General features: G+C 48.1%; 2 protein-coding genes across 3 annotated transcripts in view; one reads left to right on the top strand and one right to left on the bottom strand.

The window, feature by feature from the left end:
• Positions 1–19440, top strand: part of Itgae (integrin subunit alpha E) — a 63475-nt gene extending 44035 nt beyond the window's left edge. For both annotated transcript variants that reach the window (XM_052194041.1, XM_052194040.1), the window contains exons 20-31: positions 2093–2166; positions 4956–5088; positions 6385–6483; positions 7235–7314; positions 8059–8133; positions 8860–8923; positions 9003–9110; positions 13701–13757; positions 14037–14132; positions 15536–15631; positions 17988–18098; positions 19201–19440. In XM_052194041.1, coding sequence (XP_052050001.1) covers positions 2093–2166; positions 4956–5088; positions 6385–6483; positions 7235–7314; positions 8059–8133; positions 8860–8923; positions 9003–9110; positions 13701–13757; positions 14037–14132; positions 15536–15631; positions 17988–18098; positions 19201–19290 — 1083 coding nt within the window. In that variant the 3' untranslated portion in view covers positions 19291–19440. The remainder of the gene's footprint in view (positions 1–2092; positions 2167–4955; positions 5089–6384; positions 6484–7234; positions 7315–8058; positions 8134–8859; positions 8924–9002; positions 9111–13700; positions 13758–14036; positions 14133–15535; positions 15632–17987; positions 18099–19200) is intronic.
• On the bottom strand, positions 10714–13544 carry Haspin (histone H3 associated protein kinase). The gene has a single exon (XM_052194042.1). It carries the CDS (start codon positions 13501–13503, stop codon positions 11245–11247), a length of 2259 nt encoding a protein of 752 aa, XP_052050002.1. The 5' UTR covers positions 13504–13544; the 3' UTR covers positions 10714–11244.
• Positions 19441–20258: the final 818 nt, after the last annotated feature.

Below are 20258 nucleotides of genomic sequence, written 5' to 3'. Positions count from 1 at the left end.
TAGAAAAAGTTAAAAAAAAAAAAGTTCTGGGGATGTGTTATATTGGGAAAATGCTTGTGTAGGATACATGGAGTCTTAGGTTCAGTAAAATGGCTCGCTACCTCACATGGCTGTAATCCCAGAATGTAGGAGCTAGGAACAGAAAATAAAAAAGTTCAAGGCCCACCCAAGGCCAGCCTGAGCTATGTAAGACCCTTTATCAATCGTCAATCAATAATAAATTAAAATAAATCTGGGATCTTTCATTGTTATTATCTTAGTCACCTCTAATCTAGAATGATTGACTGACTTATGGCTTTCCTTGTCTCTATTTTTGTTTTGAGACTGGGTCTCATTTAATCCACGCTAGCCTCGAACTCCCTATACAACCAAGGGTGACCCTGAACTTCTGATCTTCCTGCTTTCACCCTCCAAGTGCTAAAACTACAGGCATTTGGCTTCATACCCAGCCTCTGTTTTCTTGCTCCTGAGCACCCTCAGTTTTGAAGGGCACAGGATGGTCATTTTGTAGCCTGCCCCCTGTTGGGTTATTTCTGATGTTTCTTCCTAACTGGATCCAGGTTGTGCATTTTGGCAGGTGACTCGCAGAAGTGAACCTGTGTCGGGACACCTCGTGGGAGGCGCACACCGTTTATAGTGTGCTCACTATTTCTGCCCCCACTTCCTTTTGTAAATGAGTAATTTAGGGAGGAAATTTGAGACGTACATGTCCTCCTCAACATCTATTTGTAAGTTGTCATGTAAGTTATTACTGTGATGGTTTGGGAAAGAGATTTTAAAATATTTATTCCATCACTAAAAGGGATGAGAAAAAATAGGTGGTGAGGATCCATGGATGTTAGAGGAGAGTGGAAGGCAGCGGGGAGCAAGGGGAGGTTAACAGGGAGGTTAGCCCTCATCTTCCCTCAGGCTTGAGGGAGAAGGGAGAAGCACTTGTTGGGCAAGCCTGATGGCCTGAGTTCAGTTCCCAGAGAGCTGGCTTCTGGCCTCCTCAGGGCCCTGTGGCATGCACGTGCCTACATGCACATACGTGGATTGTATACAACACATGGTAAAAAAGAAATAATATTTAAATTTAAAAATGGAACTTGGGGGCATGGGCCCTGGGTTTCAACCTAAGCACCAAAATAAACAAACAAATGAGGCAGCACAAATGCGTTGATCTGATTCGATAGATCTCCACTCTGTTGACTTGCAAACTCTTCCTCTACCAGGGAGTGCATGGTCTCTTCAAGCTCTGGGTTTCCGCTTCAAGCACAGCCATACTATCCCTGCAGAAAGCTGGGAGCTGGGGGCAAAGACTCCCAAGTGTGGGAGCTGGCTGATTCTTTCACTGCAAAAAACTAGCTGTGGATACTTTAGAACGCCTGTTTGTTGTTGTTGTTTTGTTTTGTTTTTAAACTCAAATCATGAGCTTTTTTTTTTTTTTTCAATCTTGAAGAGAACTCTGAACTGTCTTTTATGGTTCTCTGCTTTTGACACAAGGTCTTGCTACATAGCCCATACTTCTGACTCACCATCCTACCACTGTTCCCCCGGTGCTGGGATTGCAAGCGAATCTGTCTGGTTTAGTTGTGGCATGTATGCAGAATTATGAGGGAAGTAATTAACTGGTGGAGGAGGGTGCTCAGAAGACTCCATCTTCAGTATCTTCCTGTCCCCGCCCCCACTATTTCTGCCTGTACTCCAAAGGACCAGGGGACCCTCACCAATCAAGGGACCAAGGGACCCTCACCAAGGCTTTTCCTTCCCCGAAAAGCCTTGGGGAAGAAAGCTCGGGGGTAGAAAGCTGCTCCAGAGTTAGTGCTCAGTGCACGGAAAGCAAATATAACAGCATGCTTAGCATTCCACAAAGGTCACCCCATATTTGAGCTTGGTTAAAGATCTAGATGACAGTGTGCCCGTGTTGTCTAAGAACGTCACTTGCTCTCTCGGCCATGTGGGCACAGTCCCAGTCCTCTGCCTTCACTCTCTGAGCCGTGCTTCTCTAAGCAGGAGGACACGTTGGGCAGAGGCATACCGAGAAGGTTTGATGCAGGGTCGCTGGGGAGGTAGGATCCTTGGGCTGACTCTGCTCCTTGTCTGGTTCCAGCTGCCCTATGAGAAGGACTGCAAGAACAAAGTGTTGTGCATCGCTGAGGTCCAGCTGACCACCGCCATCTCTCAGTGAGTTGGGTCTGTTCTCATCACCATCATTTCTGCAGCCGATGTCTTCCCGAGGGCTCACCTGGGCATGCCCCTTCTCCAGATCCGTAAACTCTCCTTTCCCCTTCTCCTCATGGCCCTCAACAGGATTTTGTTTGTTATTTCAGCCACCCTGTGAGGGAGGCAAGCTAGAGATCTGTCTTCCCATTGTATAGATTGGGAAGCAGATAAGTAAGGTCCTTGTATAGACTCTCAGTGGCCATTTGGTGGACTTGAACCCAGGTCTCTTGACCTCCTGGACAAGGCTATATTCATTGTTCCTTTACTCCTAGAACTTCTTCTGGTTTACCTCTTGGTCAAATTCATAAATTCTGGAGTAGTTCAACTCGGCTCCAGGGACTCTAGGTACTGGGAAACACTTCAGTCAACAGTACAGACAAAAATCCTTTCCCTCCTGGTACTTAAAGGGAAAGAGATTTGTCAGCTCTAGGTTGATGGGATATGGTGCAAAGTAAGTCAGACATTGAGGGGAGCAGTGCAGGGAAGGAGGGTTTAAATATGGTGGTCAGGGAGGGTATTGGGACTGTGGGTACCATCCATGTGGGTCTGAGTGTTGAGCAAATACCATGATGGAAGCAGCCCTGGCCCGTGGGGCACAGACCCCACGTGAATGCAGAAGGGGGAGGGGGAGTAACATGGGAGAGCCAGGTAAGCCTAAGGGGGTCCCGTGGGATCCTAGAAGGATCCTGAATGTGAGCTGGGAGGTCAGAGGAACAAAGTGGGCTCATGTCTTATCAGTGCAGCTCTTGCTAGGCCAGCCGTTCTCACTGTTCCTAATGCTTCCGCCCTTAACACAGTTCCTCATGTTCTGGTAATCCCAAGATGTAACATTATTTTCATTTACTTCATAACTGTAATTTTTTTCCACTGTTACAAATAGTAATGTAAATATCTCCCTCCCCATGGTCTTAGGTGACCTCTGTGAAAGAGTTGGTTGACTTTGAAAGGGGTTGCAAGCTATAGTTGATAACCACTGTGTTAGACTGTGATGAACTGTAGGAAGCAGGGGGAAAATAATGACCACTGGACAGTGCAGGTAAGAGGGCAGTGGCCTAGCCTGAGCAACACAAAGGCAGTGGCTAGCTTCTGAAGACAGTCTTAGGATTTGCTGACAGTAGAGGTACGGAGCAAGGCTCCGCACAGGCATCTAGAACTGCCTTAGCCAACACCTTCACCACTCGTCCCAGCTGGATAATTAATTCCAAGGTCATTACATTTAAATGCCATTAAAAAATGTAACTCCAGGACTAGAGAGATGGTTCAGGGGTTAAGAGTCCTAACTGCCCTCTCTGGAGGACTCAGCAATGACATGGTGGCTCACAACTGTTTGTAACCCCAGCTTTAGGGGATCTGAGTCCCTCTTCTGGCTTCCCAGGGCACTGCATCATGTGGTGTGCATACATAAATGCCCGAAAAACCATCCATGTACATAAAATAAAATGAAAAACTAGACATAGTTCCTTAGTGGCACCTGTCATATTTCATAATATAGAATATTCGCATGAAGTTAGTGGCACTGATAAGACAGCAGATGTGGATATTTTCCATCCCTGCAGATGCTTTGTTGGAACACTGAATCCAACAAAAGTTCAGCTCCCTGTTGGGTTTGCTGGAGCTGAGCTGAGACCATATTTGGTTCAGGACATGTGGCACAATGGCTACTGTGTGTCATGTTGCTGATGGCCAGTTGTCTGGAGTTGGCTTCTCTAGGGCAGATTCCCTGTCCTTGAGTGCATGTTTGCAAGACTTCCATTTCAGATGGGCATGATTATGTGGGGCCAGCACTAAGGAATTCATCTAAGACACAGCTGCTCTCATCAGGGAATGAATTACAGCCACCGTCAGCCTGCAGCCAGTTCCTAGCGAGGTGATGCGGTGTGCTCAGCCCGCCCTCTATTGGCCCCTACTGTACACAGCAGGCAAACTGCTCTTGAGAGTCCACTGTAGCAGTGGGTTTTGATTTCTCTGCGGACGTGGATCCCCTAAAAAGAATGAATGAATGAAACTGTTTTGAAATGAGCTCAGTGGTAAAGGCTTCTAGTCTTTTGGCTTCTGTTTCCTCTTCTGCAAAATGGGAAGTGACAACACCTCTTTGTAGGGTAATTCTGAGGATTAATGGGGCTCCTGGGGCAAGGCATTTGGCTAGTGTTAACCACTGAGTGGTTATAATGTCATTAGCAGCTTAGTGACTAAGCAGTTAGGATGGACACAGAGCCAGTGGTTCTAAAAGGAAGAAAATCTGGGCCTTTATGGAGTTTATCTTAGAGGATAGTTAGGAATGTGCTTTTCCAGGCTGGAGAGATGGCTCAGAGCACTGGCTGCTCTCCCAGAGTCCTGAGTTCAATTAGCAGTAAACACATGGTGGCTCACAACCATCTGTAATGGGATCTGACGCCCTTTTCTGGTGTGTGTCTGAAGACAGCTGCAGTGTACTCATAGACATTAAATAAATAAATAAATAAATACGCCGGGCGGTGGTGGTGCACGCCTGTAATCCCAGTACTCTGGGAGGCAGAGGCAGGTGGATTTCTGAGTTCGAGCCAGGGCTATACAGAGAAACCCTGTCTTGAAAAAACCAAATCCAAAAAAACCAAAAAAAAAAAAAAAAAAAAAGAAGAAGAAAATAAATAAATAAATAAAAAAAAATCTCTTTAATAAAAGAATGTGCTCCTCTGTAATGAGAAAGAATTTTACAGATTAAATATACTGCCAGTGTGCTTTCTCTATCTCCTCTCTCTCGCCCTTCACAGGCAGGAACTGGTGGTGGGTGTCACAAAGGAGGTGACCATGAACATCAGCCTGACTAACTCTGGGGAAGATTCCTACATGACAAACATGGCTCTGAATTATCCCAGAAACTTACAGTTTAAGAAGATAGAAAAGGTACTGTGGCAGGGGCTTGGGAAACATGCTGCCAAGTCTTTTCCTTGTTTGCCCATCTGATTCTACTCCATGGCCACCAGCCTCCTTCTGCCTCATGCACTACAGTTAGGCAGGTCCTCTCCAGTTCTGCGCCCTGCAAACAGCAGCGGCACCATTTGCCTACCCGATCACCCGCCACCCCCCCCCCCCCCCACACACACACACACAGTCTCTCTTAGCTGGGACTGTGGGAGATAAATTTTAATGCCTAAGGAAAGGAGGAAGTTACAATTCTACCCCACTGTTCCCCATGCTGGGCTCACAGACACAAGGCCAGCTGCAAAGATGGGCTGGCAATCATGTGGCTGCCAAGTATCACCAATACCGAGAGATGTTTCGTTCTGTTAATTCAAAGAAAACCACCCTGCTCTTGTCTGGGGAATCTTAAGTCATTTTGATAAAGAGAACTAGGTTCAGTGTCCACTTGTACAGAGCTGTAGATACACTGTTTCTGGACACAGCTTTCCTTTCATAGGGTCTGTTAACCTGATTGGGATCACGCTGCCCGCCCCGCCCCCATCTGATCCCTTTCCTCCCTGCTTGAGACAAGACAGCCTCATTGCCTTTCCTTAGCTGCCCCAGGCCCCGGGGTGTATGTGTGTGTGTGTGTCTCAGTTTGTTTGAGCTAAGTTAGCAAATATTGAATGAAAAATTGAAATGATCTTCTACATATCTAGAATGGAACTAGTGATGGGGCATCTGGGTGCGTAGCTGTTTGGTGATCTAGATGAGGAGGCGTGGATGAGATCAAACGTTCCCTCCATCTCAGTGGCTTGCTCCACAGTCAAGTGTCAACGCCTTCTTCTCCATGGGGACTTTAGAGTCCTGTCGGCTGGAACCAGTCTCTACTGCCACTGTGCTCGCTCACAGACCACCACCCATACATAGGCTTTGGGTTTAAACTCAATTCTCAGTTGTGAGGAGAACAGAGACCAAGTGTGACATGTAGACAATCAGTGACTGGTTGTCAAATTGGTGTGAGGAAACTACTTCTTTTCCTCAAGAGCATCTCTTGGGGCTGGAGAGATGGTTCAGTTAAGAGTAACAGCTGCTCTTCCAGACAACCTCCTGGCGGAGGAACATGTTGGCTCACGACTATCTATAATTCCATTTCCTGGGGAATCTGCCATCCTCTTCTGACCTGTGAAGGTACCAGGCCTGCACATGTGTGCAAAACACACATGTGGGTGAAATGCTCCCACCCATAAAATAAATAAAAATTATAAAACAAAGATAAAACATCTTCTGTTTTAACAGCCACTGTCTCCAGATATTCAGTGTGAGGACCCCAAGCCAGTTGCTTCTGTCCTGGTCATGAATTGCAAGATTGGTCACCCCATACTCAAGAGATCATCTGTGAGTGAGTCTGCTGTGGTTAGCCGGCTCTTCCTGCTCCCCGACTCCCAGTCTCATCTGTAGCTTTCAGGTGTGGCTGCCATGCTTCCTTTGCTGTGGTCACCATGAGTAGGATTTACAGCTGCCAGGTCTGCCCTGAGCGGTGGACGCAGGGGTGGGGAACAGACTTCTGACGCAGTGTGGTCACTGTTGGCATCCCCCAGGAAAGCAGAGGGAAATGGGGGTAGTACTGTTTGTACTGTGCGGAAACTCTGTTGTGGTTTCCCTCGCTTATAGGAGAATAATACCACAGCATTTACACTGTGAAGCTCACGTGAAACAGTGGCTGTGCTATAAAAACCATGAGGGATGTAAGTCGGGTTTCCTAATGCTGCTTAGCCAGTGTCTTAGTCATTGTCCTATTGCTGTGAAGAGGCCGGGCGACCAGACCAAGTCTTACAGAAGGAAGCATTCAGTTGGGAGCTTACTTTCAGTTTCAGAGGCTGAGTCCATTTTCACCACAGCAGGAATCACGGAGGGATGCAGGTAGGAATGTTGCTGGAGCAGTACCTGACTTGCTGACAGTCATGCTCAGCAAGCAGACTTTTGAAAACTCAAAGTCTGCCCCCAGTGGCCTATCTCCTCCAACAAGGACACACCTTCTAAACCTTTTAATTCTGTCTGAGTTCCACTGCTGCGGGTGAAGCAGTCCGGGCTGAGCAACTGTCAGGTGACTGGTTCCCCCACTCATTTATTTTCTCCTTTAAAACAGGTAAATGTCTCAGTAACTTGGCAGCTAGAGGAGAGTGTCTTTCCAAATAGGACAGCAGATATCACTGTGACCATCTCCAAGTAAGTAGTGACTCTGTTAGAAACCTTAAGTTCTGGCCTTGGGTCCCCGAGCTCACAGAAATTTCCTTTCATCAAAGGCACTGACAATATTTTAATTCATAGAAACTCTAGAGTAACTTCAGGTGGAATGAGCTTTGAACTAGACTCCTTCCTAGTCCTGGCTTTCTTAACTCTGATATAATTCTGTAAAGCCTCCATGTTCAAAGATAGAACAGGATATGGTGCTGGGAAGGAGCTGTCAAACATGGGCAATTCTGTTCCTGAGGTGGTGTCTAAAGTCTTTTTTTGTTGTTTTGTTTTGTGACAGGGTTTCTCTGGGTAGCCCTGGCTGTCCCGGTACTTTCTCTGTAGACCAGGCTGGCCTTGAATTCAGATACTTGCCTACCTCTACTTCCTGAGTGCTGTAATTAAAGGTGTCACCATGCCCAGCTTTCTACAGCTGATTTTGATTGGCATGATTTAGGAGGTGATAGTCTACTGAGTAGAGTCCAACTGCATAGCTTGTGAATATTCTTTTGTCCCACCTGCCCTCCAAGTGCTTCACACCAGAAGCTGATAACTATTATTCAGTGTGTAGGACAAGTCCATAACACAAAATTCTTTGGCCTAAAATGTCAAGTATTGGGTTGAGAAATCCTTACAAAATCAGTGTTTAAGTGTGGCCTCAGTGAGTCACTTTGAGACGGTTCTTAGGAAGTCAAGGTAACAAAGCAGTGTGTGGTCACTTAATATTTGTGTTCCCAGTTCCGATGATAAGTCTCTGGCCAGACAGACCCACAGCCTTCAGTTCAGACATGCCTTCATTGCAGTTCTTCCCAGGTAAGTTCTCCTAAGGGGTCTGTGTAACAGGCATGCAACAAAGACAGTTTGGGGGTTCTTTGTGTGGACAGAAGTGCCCATCAGGGTGGATGTGGGCATTGCCCTTCTCTGAGGAGGCTGCTTAGTGCCCAGCCTCTCTAGGATACTGTCAGGTCCAAAGAGTACCTCCCCCAACCCTTGCCCGCCAAAAGGGCAGTCCTACTAACTTGACCAAAATTGAGTCTAGGCCCAGCTTAACCTAGACTACACGATTTCTGGTGGTTAAATAAAAGCTAGCATTGTTTGGGAACTCGTGAAACTGGTTCCCATCTGCCAAAAGGAGCCATTTTTCTTACCTCTGGTAAAAGTAGACATACCGCTCTCCAGGGTACATAAACCTGGGTGCCAATCAGCATATCAAGGTCTTTGTCCCAACTGCCTTCCAAGTACTTTACATTTTGACTTTCAGTCTTTTGTTTGTTTGTTTTTGGCTTTTCGAGACAGGGTTTCTCTGTGTAGCCCTGGCTGTCCTGGGATTCACTCTGTAGACCAGGCTGGCCTCAAACTCAAGAAATCTGCCTGCCTCTGCCTCCCAAGTGCTGGGATTAAAGGCGTGTGCCACCACTGCCCGCTGCATTGAGTCTTCTTAAGGACTTGTGCTGTCTGCCCTACTATATTCAGAGGGAAACACTGAGTTCATCAGAACGGGGAAGGAACTGTGAGTTCTCACACGTCCTCTCATTGCAGACCATCAGTGATGTACATGAACACAAGCCAAAGCCCTTCTGACCGCAAAGAGTTCTTCTTCAATGTAAGTGTACAGTGGTTGCTGCCAACCCGAAGCTGGTAAAGCCACCAAGCTCTGACTTTCTGCTCATTTTATTCTGCAGGTGCATGGAGAGAATCTCTTTGGAGCTGTTTTCCAGTTGCAAATTTGTGTCCCCATCAAATTGCGAGATTTCCAGATTATAAGAGTGGAGCATCTGACAAAGACTCAGGTATTTCAATGGGATTCTTTACTATACTATGATCGTGTCTCTTTCCAGAGACTACAGATTCTCAAAGATATAAAAACTAGGCCTGGTGGCACAGGCTTATAGTTGCAGTTGCCTGTGAGGACACCAGGACGCTCCTAAACTCAAGTCTGCTGCAGCTATGGAGCAAGTAGTCTGAGTGACTCAGTGAGATCTGCAGTGGTAACTTTAAGAGTGCTATGGCCTACTCTATCCTGCATAGCTCCTGAATAAGACACAGAAACCTTATTAACAAGCTATAAACTTAAACCGGGCAGGTTCTGAGCTCTAACCTGCATCCCCACCACAGACAGGCCCTGTTACTTATTGACTGAGTCTTGCTCTGTTTGCTCTGCACCATGTGTTTCCTCGGGGTGATTTCCTCTTGGCCACATGCTTTTGGTCTGTCCTGCCTCATGACGACCTCCTTCTTCCCCTACTTTGTCCTTGTCCTTGTCATCCCTAAGACCCCCTTCCTCAATCTCAAGTCCCACCTTCCTCTCTCTCCTGCCTAGTCACAGGCTCCAGCCTTTCATTATCAATCAGAGATTATTGGGGAACATCCTCTACAGCACATTGGTCAATACAATGCCCCATGTCCAGACTGCAGCTGGATCTGGGAGCACAGAACTAAGCATCTAAATACAAAATGCACAAGACCAACTCCAACAGAGATCTTCTCACGTACTAAGGAGGGCTGGGGATGAAGCTCAGTGAAAGGCTAGCCTGTACAAGGCCCTGGATCAAAACTTAGTATTACAAAAACATAAGCTGGGCGGTGGTGGCACACGTCTGTTATCCCAGCACTTGGGAGGCAGAAGCAGGCAGATTTCTGAGTTTGAGGCCAGCCTGGTCTACAGAGTGCTTTCCAGGACAGCCAGGGCTACACCAAAAAAACAAAAACAAAAAAACCAAAACCAAAGCCAAAATAAAACAAAAAAACAAACAAAAAACACAACAAAGGCTGAAAAGTGACTCAGGAAAGCATCTTCCTTACAAGCACAAAGACTAGAGTCTGATCCCCAGAGTCCATATAAAATGCTGGCTGTGGTGGGATGTGCTTATAATTTCACTGCTAGAAAAGTGAAGGATCCCAGAACCCAGTCTAATTGGTAAATTCCAGGACAACCAATGGCTCTGTCTCAATGGTGGATGTCAATCCCGAGGATGGCACCTGAGGTTGTCCTCTGATCTCTAATTGTCTCCCTGCCCTCCAACTTGTACCAGCACACAAACCAATGTGCATTTAATTCTAGAAACAAGTCAGCCAGGTACCGCTGACTCACACCTTTAATCCCAGCACACAGGAGGCAGAGGCAGGTGGATCTCTGTGAATTCAGAGTCCAGTCTGATCTACAGAGTAAGTGTTAGTTCTCAACTAACCTATCAACCAACCAACCAACCAACAACCAAAACCAAAACCAAAACCAAAACAAAATAGAAACCAAGATAAGCTTTAGAAGATAAACAAGACTACTTAATTATGGAAAAATATTAGGAGAAACAGTCAGAAGGAAATTAGCCATTAAGAATTTAAAGCAGAATCTTGATTCCCGTTCTTTGATGAAAATAAGCAAGATTTCAAACATCAGAGCCACAAGAGACATTTATTTTCCTGTTGAAAATCTTTAAATTCTGCTTCTGTGTTGGCCAGTGAATTTGATAAACATTTCCCACACGTTCCCTATGCAGGTGTACACTGCCCCCTCTTGGTTTTGACTCTCTAGTCTCTTGCTCTCTGCTCTGCATCTTGCCAACACATCAAGAGCAGTACGGACCACAGCTGAGGGCTTGGCTTTGCTCACCCCTCATAAGGTGTCAAGGCTCAAAACACAGCAACATCAGACTTGTAGACTCTGCTGACGGGAAGAGGACTTAAAGGTGCATATACTTGTCCTCTGCCTAGTTTATTATTATTTTTTTTTTAAAGAACATTTGTTAAAAGCGAGTTTAATCATGTCAACAAACATTTTGGTTACCTTAAAAAAAAAAAAAACCAACTTCTCTTTTAAGAAGCTGACAGGGATGAAGGCTTTCACCTCCATCCGGCTCTAGTGGCAGCGATTAACTAAGAGTACCAGAGGCTTAAAAAGTGTACTTAATGCGACTTTGAAAGTGCTTACTTAAACAGACTGTGTTGGCACAGCAGGTCTGTGGCGGAGCTGAAGCTCAGGACGGTCCTGTGGAAATGTTGCAGTTTTCTCTTTATTTGCTTCATGGCTGCGCTCTGACATTTACTCTTAAATCTCATCTTATTCAGAATCTTGTCTGCGAGGTAATGCAGCCACAGCACATTGTTGTAAGGGTGATACTCACCCCAGCAGTTTTTGTTCTCCTTCCTCATGAGCCTGTAGATCTCAAACTGGTAGTCGCCCTCACCTGTAAATAGGTCCTCCTCAGTGGAGATATCACAGAAAACCACGATCCCATCCCGCTCCAGGCGGGACAGGGTGTAGTCGATGATGTTGACTTGCAGCCCATGGGTGGGGATGGTGCTGGTTTTCCCATTGAGGGTGTAGCGGAGTTCTTTGAGGTTGGTCTTCTTTAGGAGCACATTTCCCCAGTGAAGGTCCCGGTGCTCAAAGTGCAGAGACGCCTCTGCCACAGCCAGGGATGCGGTGATCTGGTGGAGAATACTCTTCGCAGCAGCCACAGAGGACAGCTTGGTTCTCATTCCCTCCAAGTCAACCCCACCAAACTCAAATTCCAGGATAATAAAGAGCTGGTCTTCCTGGAAAAAGTCAGGCCGGTCATTTGCAGATCCTTTGGTTGTGTTATAGTGATCCCAGGCTTTAAGCAGCAGGAGGGGGTAAAGCCCTTGAACACAGTGTACTGAGTTCAGCCCAATAAAGCCTTCTGTGCAGTTGTACACTTCACTGGACAAGAGACTCAGCTCTTTGGAGATGATGATCTCTGGCAGGATCTCCTCAAAGGTTTTTTGGTGGGACCCATTGACTAAATCTGATCCTTCAACAGCAATGATTTTTAGGGCTACAGGTGTTCGGTCGTTAATTATTTGAAACACTTCCCCAAACACTCCTTCCCCAATCTTCTCACAGTGTTCCAGTTTTTCTGCGGACAGACACTCACTAAAGGGGATAGGCCCTTCCTGATTACACTCATCATACACCTTTTCAGCATAAGATGACCTTTTGTCTGTGACATGCAGGGTCTTTAAGGGATTTAGCAAATACATAGAAGAGCATCGAGTAGAAATAGTACTGTTTGTTCTGTTCCTGATAGAAGAGGTCGAACATTCAGACAGGAGGGACCTAGAGGGAGAACTGGAAATCGAACTGCCGCATACCTCCGACACACTGGTTATAATTTTCTTCTTGTGGAAACCGAAGGAGGCTCTGGTTTTGGTCCAAGAATCCTTTTGGCTAGTATTCAAGTCCCAGGAGTAGACCGAATCTTTTCTTTTCTTCTTAGATTGGTGATAGCGGAGGGGAGAGGTTCCCGCTGCTTCTTGCTGTTTTCTCTTCCGGAGTGGCCTAGTTCTCTTAGGCCTGCTGATTTCCCCTGGAACACGAAGTTCTCTGCAAGCACTGGACTCCCCATAGTCTATCCGGTCGACTCCTTGGGACGCAACCTTTTTACACGCGGCCGTTCTCTTTCCCAGGCTTGCCAGATCAGGGTCCGTTAGTCTGTTTCCCATCTGCTGTCTTTCACAACACGATTCCTTCATATTCTCCCCATCTGTCCCAAGCTCGTGGTCTTCTGTGGTCCCCGAGTTCACAAGAGATGACTTGAAGCCGGCTTCGGCTAGGAGGGCCCTCCTGGCGTGCCGGCCTTCACCGGTTGCTGCCTCCCGGGGGCGGGGCAGAGACGCTTCACCCGGGGAGGCTGCCGGGAAGTGGACGCCCCCGGGGACCGGAGAGTCTGCATCCAGAGGGTCGGGGGCTCCGGGCGAGGCCGGAGAGCTGAAAAGGGAGGCACTGGTGCCCAGCTCGCTGCTGTCCCTGGGCTGGATGCACACGCTGAGGTCCGAGCCGAGGCAGCCCAGGTTGCAGCTGGGGAGAGGTGGCGGTCGCAGCCCGCTGTACGGGGTGCTGCACTTCTGCGCGGGCCGAGGTCGCAGCCTCCCGACTCTCGGAGTGACTGTCAAGGTCCGCTGGTCGGGGGAGCAGCGGCCCCGAGAACGCCTGCGCCGCGGACCCACGGGGCTGCCCGGGAAGTCGGGGTCCTCCGGGTCGTCGGAAGCGACAGCCGGCGACTGGTTACTGTCGCTGAGGCTGCTGCTGAAGGCGCGCTTCGGGTTCGGCGGCTGGAACCATTGCACAGCCGGCCGGCCAGGCTGCCGCTGCGACCCCCGGACGCCCCTCGCCGCGTACGTTCGAAAGAGCCGGGTTCCGGACGGCTGGCAGGACGCTGCCATGGCGGGTGCCCGCCCGTCATTTCAAACGGAAACACCGCGAGACTTCCGCGAGCACACGCGCGCCCGCCGGCCCGCTGGGTCCTAGCGCCGGCCCTCGCGCGGCTGCACAGCTTGCCTGACCTCTCGGGAGCCGCCAGGGGGCAGATGCCTAGCGGGACTTAGCGCACAGGGTGGCTCAGCAAAAGCTCTCATTTCAGGCCCACACTGAGTGCACCCAGAGTCAAGAGCCCACGTGTGGAAGCGATCCTGTTCAGGTGAGCGAAGGCGCCTCAAGAGCCCGAGAGAGGGATGTGGAGAGCCTCTGGAGAGGGTGACTGCAGAGGTCAGGCTGTAGCTTCTGCAAAGTTCTTTCTGAGACTTTCAGCCTCTCTGGTCCCGTTTGCCAGGGTTAACTGACACTTTGCTTGGGCGAAGGGGAATTGCTCAAACTGCTCACACCCTCTACTCTGGGGCCTTGGATGCCCTATCGTAGATATTCAGATTTTCAATCCTAAGGCACGAAAAGGGAGTCAACTCACTTTTTGCTTTTGCAGCATGTAGACGAATGGCATTCAGTGATCTGCGTTATCACATCTAGTAAAGAAAATGTAACCGTGGCTGCAGAGATCTCCGTGGGCCACACTAAGCAGGTACTTGAGACTGAGATGCTGCAGATTGGGTCGTCCAATCCTGGAGGACCTCTCCTCTAACAAAGGATAATAGCATCGATTTGATTGCCTTTCTGTCTCAAACTGCGCTTAGCAAGTTACTTAGTGGGGACTGTAATCCTTTTCTTTACTAAGACATGTCAGGATTGCCTGTGATTGCCTCCTTGCTACTTCCTTATGTGTACCAGGAGCAAACCCTGCCATCCCGCCTTCAGAATATGTATGAAGTCATTTCTCTACTGTATGTGTGTTTCTACTGATGTGGCTGTAACTCTCTGGCCTCTTGTATATATAACCTTGGACATGTTCTTTGTCTTGGTTCCCCCCTCCCCCCCCAGCCAGTAGAAATGATTCTTCAAGAGCTGGAGAGATGGCTCAGCAGTTCAGAGCATGCACTGCTCTTGCAGAGGATGTGATTCCATTCCTAGCACCCAAGTTGGGCAGCTCACAACAACTTGTGACTACAGCTGTTGGCGGATCTAACTTCCTCTCCTTGTTTCCATGCATGCATGCACACTGATTTTTTTATTATTATTATTGTATATGAGCACACTGTAGCTGTCTTTAGACACGCCAGAAGAGGAAATCAGATATCATTGTAGATGGTTGTGAGCCACTGTGTGGTTGCTGGGAATTGAACTCAGGACCTCTGGAAGAGCAGTCAGTGCTCTTAACTGCTGAGCCATCTCTCCAGCCCCCATGCACATGATTTTTAAAACACAAAATAGCATTTAGCATGAGACCATGCTGGCTTCCTTTAAAAGCAAAAACCAGAAACTCCGAACGAACAGAAGCGGTGGACTTTGGAGTTGGATACATTAAGGTTAAAATCCACACTTCTTTCATGGTGTGTAAAGAATTGCACGATCTGGTCTGTATTTAATTTGTCACCCATTCTCTCCTGTCTCTTCCTTATCTGTCATTTCTACTTTTTTAGCTTGCTAATGTTACTGTGGCCACTGGGCCTTTGTACCGTAGCTGCCTTGCATAACATTACTCAAATTTTATTTTCCTGGAGAGACCTTGCTATGAAGTGGGAACAAATGTTCAAGTTTACCCTTGTGCAGTGATTCAGATGAGAGCAGTGTGGGCTCTTGAACTGGGGTGGGACTGGAGGAGTAGGGGCCTGTACACGGCAGAAAGTTTTAGGACTGTCTGGAGGGGGTGTGGCCTGAGGTCCAGTGTAAGAGAAGTGGGGGGACGGGGCAGTGACTGCAGACTCGCTTGGATAGCTGGCTGGGTGCTGCAACCACTTATGAAGGCTAAGGGAATATGGGAGAGGGGATCTATTTGGAGGGAAAGATGGTTGGAACTCTCTAGAACAGTGAGCTCATGTCTAAACTATGTTTTATGTCCCCCACGCCCCAACTTTCCCCACCTTATAGTTACTAAGAGATGTAACTGAACTGCAGATCCTTGGTGAAATATCTTTCAACAAATCTCTCTATGAGGGGCTGGATACAGAGAGACACAAGACGAAGGTAACTCCTGCCTGTTTGCTGAGTAGTGTTCTGGGGAAGCCATTGTCACTTCTGACCTTGTCTGCATGAGCAACCACCCTTGTGAGCCCCAGCTTCTGCCTCAGTTTCTCTTCTGTGACATTCGTCTACCTGGATATGCAGCTGCTTTCAGAGAGTGTAGGCTGCTCTTGCTGGAGACTGAGGTTCAGTAGGGACAGTAAGCATTCAGTTAGGTGTGATTCCTCCATACAGGAAGTGGTGGGAGCCCGGACTGCAAAGTATAACGACTCAATTGCTCTCTCTGGAAAAAAAAAATCTCGTGTTCTTTTTGTTTTAATTCATTTTTTTTAAGATTTATTTATTATTATATGTAAGTACACTGTAGCTGTCTTCAGACACTCCAGAAGAGGGCATCAGATCTCATTACGGATGGTTGTGAGCCACCATGTGGTTGCTGAGATTTGAACTCAGGACCCCTGGACGAACAGTGCTCCCAACCACTGAGCCATCTCTCCAACCTCCCTCATTTTCTTTTATACTGAAAAGTTGCTAATTTACTTTGAATCAGGGTTTCTGAGTTCTGCATAGACTGGCCTAGAACTCTGGATCCTCTTGTAACTTCTTGGTGTTGGGATTTTAGGTCTGCACTACATTGTCACAGGTATACTATGTCATACACACAGATGGACATGTGTGTGTCTTTCTGCAATGTTAGACCTTATTCAATAGTAAACTCACAAAACGTGATGGCTTTAGTAGCAGTAATTTGCCTTCTTTAATCACCCTGGCCGCAGCAAACACAAGCTGTTTCTTTCTTTCCTTTCTGTCTTACCTTTTTTTAAAAATAGGAGTCTATTTTCTTTTTTTTTAAGATTAATTCATTATTATAAGTAAGTACACTGTAGCTATCTTCTGACACACCAGAAGAGGGCGTCAGATCTCATTACAGATGGTTGTGAGCCACCATGTGGTTGCTGGGATTTGAACTCAGGATCTTCAGAAGAGCACCAGGAGGCAGGGAACAGGAAGTTAGCAGGAAGAGTTTTCTTCATGTATCCTCCATCTTCAGAAAAAGACTTCCTGAGAGCTCCAAGGAGACCCTTTACTTGCTGTTAGTGCAGGCACACACCCTCTCCGTCACCAGCAAAGGAGGCAGCTCCATCCTGATACACTGTGACATCAGAATGGCAGCTGACAGGGTGGGTATGGGACCGCCCACTGTCTGTGTTTGTCACAGCAGGGGCACCCTATTCCCTGCCTCCTCCTCTGTGCTGGGCTAGCTTCCGGCCTCTTTGGGGAGAACAAAGGAAGAAGGCTTTGAGAAGAGGGGTGCTGTTCTCAGTCTGTCCTGTTATCTTGGGGCCTCTTCATTCCTCAGCCTGGGTTCCAGAGTCCCGTCTCCCCTCCCCCACCTTTGAATCCTTTGTCTCTGTGTTCCTGTCTCCCTCTCTGCCTCTGCCGCTTGGTTCCCTTCCTACTCTCAAGGTCAGAACTTAGTCTGGTAAAGCTTGGCTTCCCCAAGTGTGGTCCAGAGAGCCAGTCCTGAGTCAGTCACACTTACAGCTTAGCCAGGAGAGGCCTCCAGGGTGAGTTGAGTAACTCCCTACCCTGTGTGGAAAGCTCTCCAAAGCATGCCTGACCTTGGTGCCTATGCACTGGCCTGGTGGGAGGGAGCTCAGAGGCTTGTAACAGGGACTCATGATGACCCCTGGCTCTGTGTCCTGGCCCCATGCTCTGGCTACTACCCAGGAAGGACGGCCAGGGTCAGGATCTGAGAGTGAGTCCTGGGCTAATGATGGGAAGTGCCCGGGTGGATCCACTCTTGCACTTCCCAGTGTCCTGAGGTCTGCACTCAGCCTGGTGACCAGCAGGGTAACCCTGCCAGACATTTCTTGTAGGAAAATGTATTGCCAAAAACTTTAGGCATTTAAACAAGGTTTAAAAACATCTGTCAGAATTGAGTTGAAGAGGACTCCCGATCATTTAAATGAGTCATCGCTTTGAGACAATAACCATGGGGGGGGGGGCGGGGTCAAGGTTCACAGAGAGGTACCCCTGCTGCTGCTATAGAGTCTGTGTGGGGTGAGAGCGTTCTCAGCCAGGCAGACTGCCTTTAAGACAAGGTCATCACATCTGATGACCTAGCTCATTTAGATCAGAGACCAGAATAGTTTCTTGTAAAGTACTGTGGTCATGAGATGATTTGTATGTGATGCAAAAGTGCTATGTCAGGACGTGGTCAGCTTCTTGCTATATGTCGTCAGTCTTGATCAATATGCAGGTTGTTACCAAGTCCTTACCTTTTGTTCCTTAAAATAACATGTGGACTCTTCCTCCTTTGTGATGCATTGACTTATGGGAGCATCTCGTTATCCAGATCACTGTCATCTTCCTGAAAGAGGAGGAGACGCGATCTCTGCTCCTCATCCTTTGCAGCAGTATCGGAGGCCTCCTGCTCTTGGCTGTGATTATAGCCATTTTGTTCAAGGTCAGTTCTGCTCTTTATGTTTGAGGAAGGAGAAGGCGCTGGTCTTGGCGACAGGTCTCAGTACCTCTGAGAACAGCCAGCCCCGGACCTAGGGCACCACTCTGGCCTTGTGGTCTCTTGTCTTATCCTGTTTAGGCAAATGAACCTGGCAAGTTCTCTCTAGGGGGAAAAACTGAATTGAAGTATTTAGCATTACAGTCCTTAGCAACTGACCAGACTTTAACAAGCTGAATTGAGGTATTGGAGCGCAGAGAGAAGTTCCTGAGACATTTGTGATTGTCCCTTAAGTCCCATCCTAGAGTCCAGACTCTCTTGAGGTCATCTACCACAAGGCCTCTGTCCCTCACACCCATAAGTCTTGCTTTTTTTCCCCCTCCAGACCAGTTGAACCGTTCCCTAAATAGGTTCGCGACACTATTGTGGCGTCCACACAGCTACTCTTGCCAGGAGGGCAACTTTCCACCCTCACCTTTCACACAAGCTTCCGCTTCCGGGAAAGCGTAACCAGGCTCCTGCATGCTCTGGGCTGACTTCTGTGCCAGGCCTGAGAGCTCCCCTCTGAAACCCTTACATCTGGCGGTCAGGGCACCTCAGTGCCATTTCCCCCTATTCTTAGACTGTGGGCTTCTAGATATGGGAGGTTGTGTGAGGCCTTTATGCCTTGGGGGCTGTCTTGGACACACTCCCGGGATGGATTAGATCCAGCACGACTGAATCCACAGCACTCTCAGTGAGAGGTGTTTAAGTCCCTGGCGGCTCAGAGGACCTTGGAGGTTAACTCTTGTTGGGGTATGGCCACCAGGAAGGCAGCCCAGAAGGGACCGGAAGGATGGAGAGAGCTCAGGGGGTGGGGGCGGGGTGGGTGGGAGTGTGGTGTGGTGGGGGTGTAGTGGGGGTGTGGTGGGGCTGTGGTGGGGTGGGGTGGGTGGGGCGGGGGTGGGGGGAGGGGTGGGGTGGGTGTGGTGGGGGTGTGGCGGGTGGGGGCGGGGTGGAGGGGAAGAGCCTAAGCAGGAATCTGGAGCCTTAGCGACAGCCAGAAGATGTTTCTAAAGCAGGCAGCTACCTCAGGTTGCTCATGAGGCCTCCCGCCTCTTTGTTTCAGTGTGGCTTTTTCAAAAGAAAGTATCAACAGCTGAACCTGGAGAGCACAAGGAGGGCCCAGCTGAAGGCTGACAGTCTGCTCCAGGATTAGCCGGTTTCCTCACCGGAAGGAGGGAGCATGTGCCAGTCCTGAAGCCCGGATGCCCGTCAGGCTCCTTACTCGCCTTAGGATGCTCATAGCCACACATTATCCTTCAGAGTCTGTGAATTGTGCTATTAAATAAATTTACCTTGATAGAAATGCCTTTAATGTGTATGCTTCCCACTTTACCATGCGTTTTGATGACTGATAGACCAGAGTCCTATCACTATTAAAATATTAATTATATCCTTTTTTATTTTGAGACATAGCCCTGGCTGCCCTGGAACTCACTAGGTAGACCAGGCTGGCCTTGAACTCACAGAGATCTGCTTGCCTCTGCCAACTGAGTGCTAAGATTAAAGGGAGCACCATCATGCCCAACTTGATTCTTTTATATTCTTTTAAACACGGATTATTTTATTTTTTATGTAAGTATATGTGTATATGTATATGTGTGTGTATGTGTGTGTGTTCATGTGCATGTGTGTAGAATGGGCTTGAACTCAGAGATTCCCTTTCCTCTGCTTCTTGAGTGCTGGGATTAAAGGCCTGCATCACCAAGCTGTGCTCTTATCTGTCCAACTTACTGCACTCTTTTAAGTTATTGTTATTACTATTATTATTAATAATTAGTTTATTGAATATACTGCAGGAAAGCAGAGGCTTGGGAATACACTATTTTAAGGTAGAGTTTTCAATTGGTTTTCATTTCAAGGTCCTGTTCCCCAATACAGGCCGAGGGCAGAGTGGCCACTGTGTGCTGCTTCTGACCCGGGTCTGGGATGGGGCTGGACTAGCTCTGCCTGTTTAGAGCCCTGGAAGATCCTGGCCTCTTGCAGTCTCTCTCCTGTCTTTCGGTTGTGAGGTCTGATACTCAGCTGAGTGCCGGCAGGGAGAGAGTGAGCTGGCTCTCTTTGGAGGGACAGACTACTGACATCCATCGTTCTTTTTTTGTTTCCCAACTGACTGTCAGCAAC

Source organism: Apodemus sylvaticus, chromosome 10 (genome assembly GCF_947179515.1).
Source record: "Apodemus sylvaticus chromosome 10, mApoSyl1.1, whole genome shotgun sequence".
NCBI classification, from domain to species: Eukaryota; Metazoa; Chordata; class Mammalia; order Rodentia; family Muridae; genus Apodemus; species Apodemus sylvaticus.
This window is presented reverse-complemented; position numbering and strand designations above follow the sequence as displayed.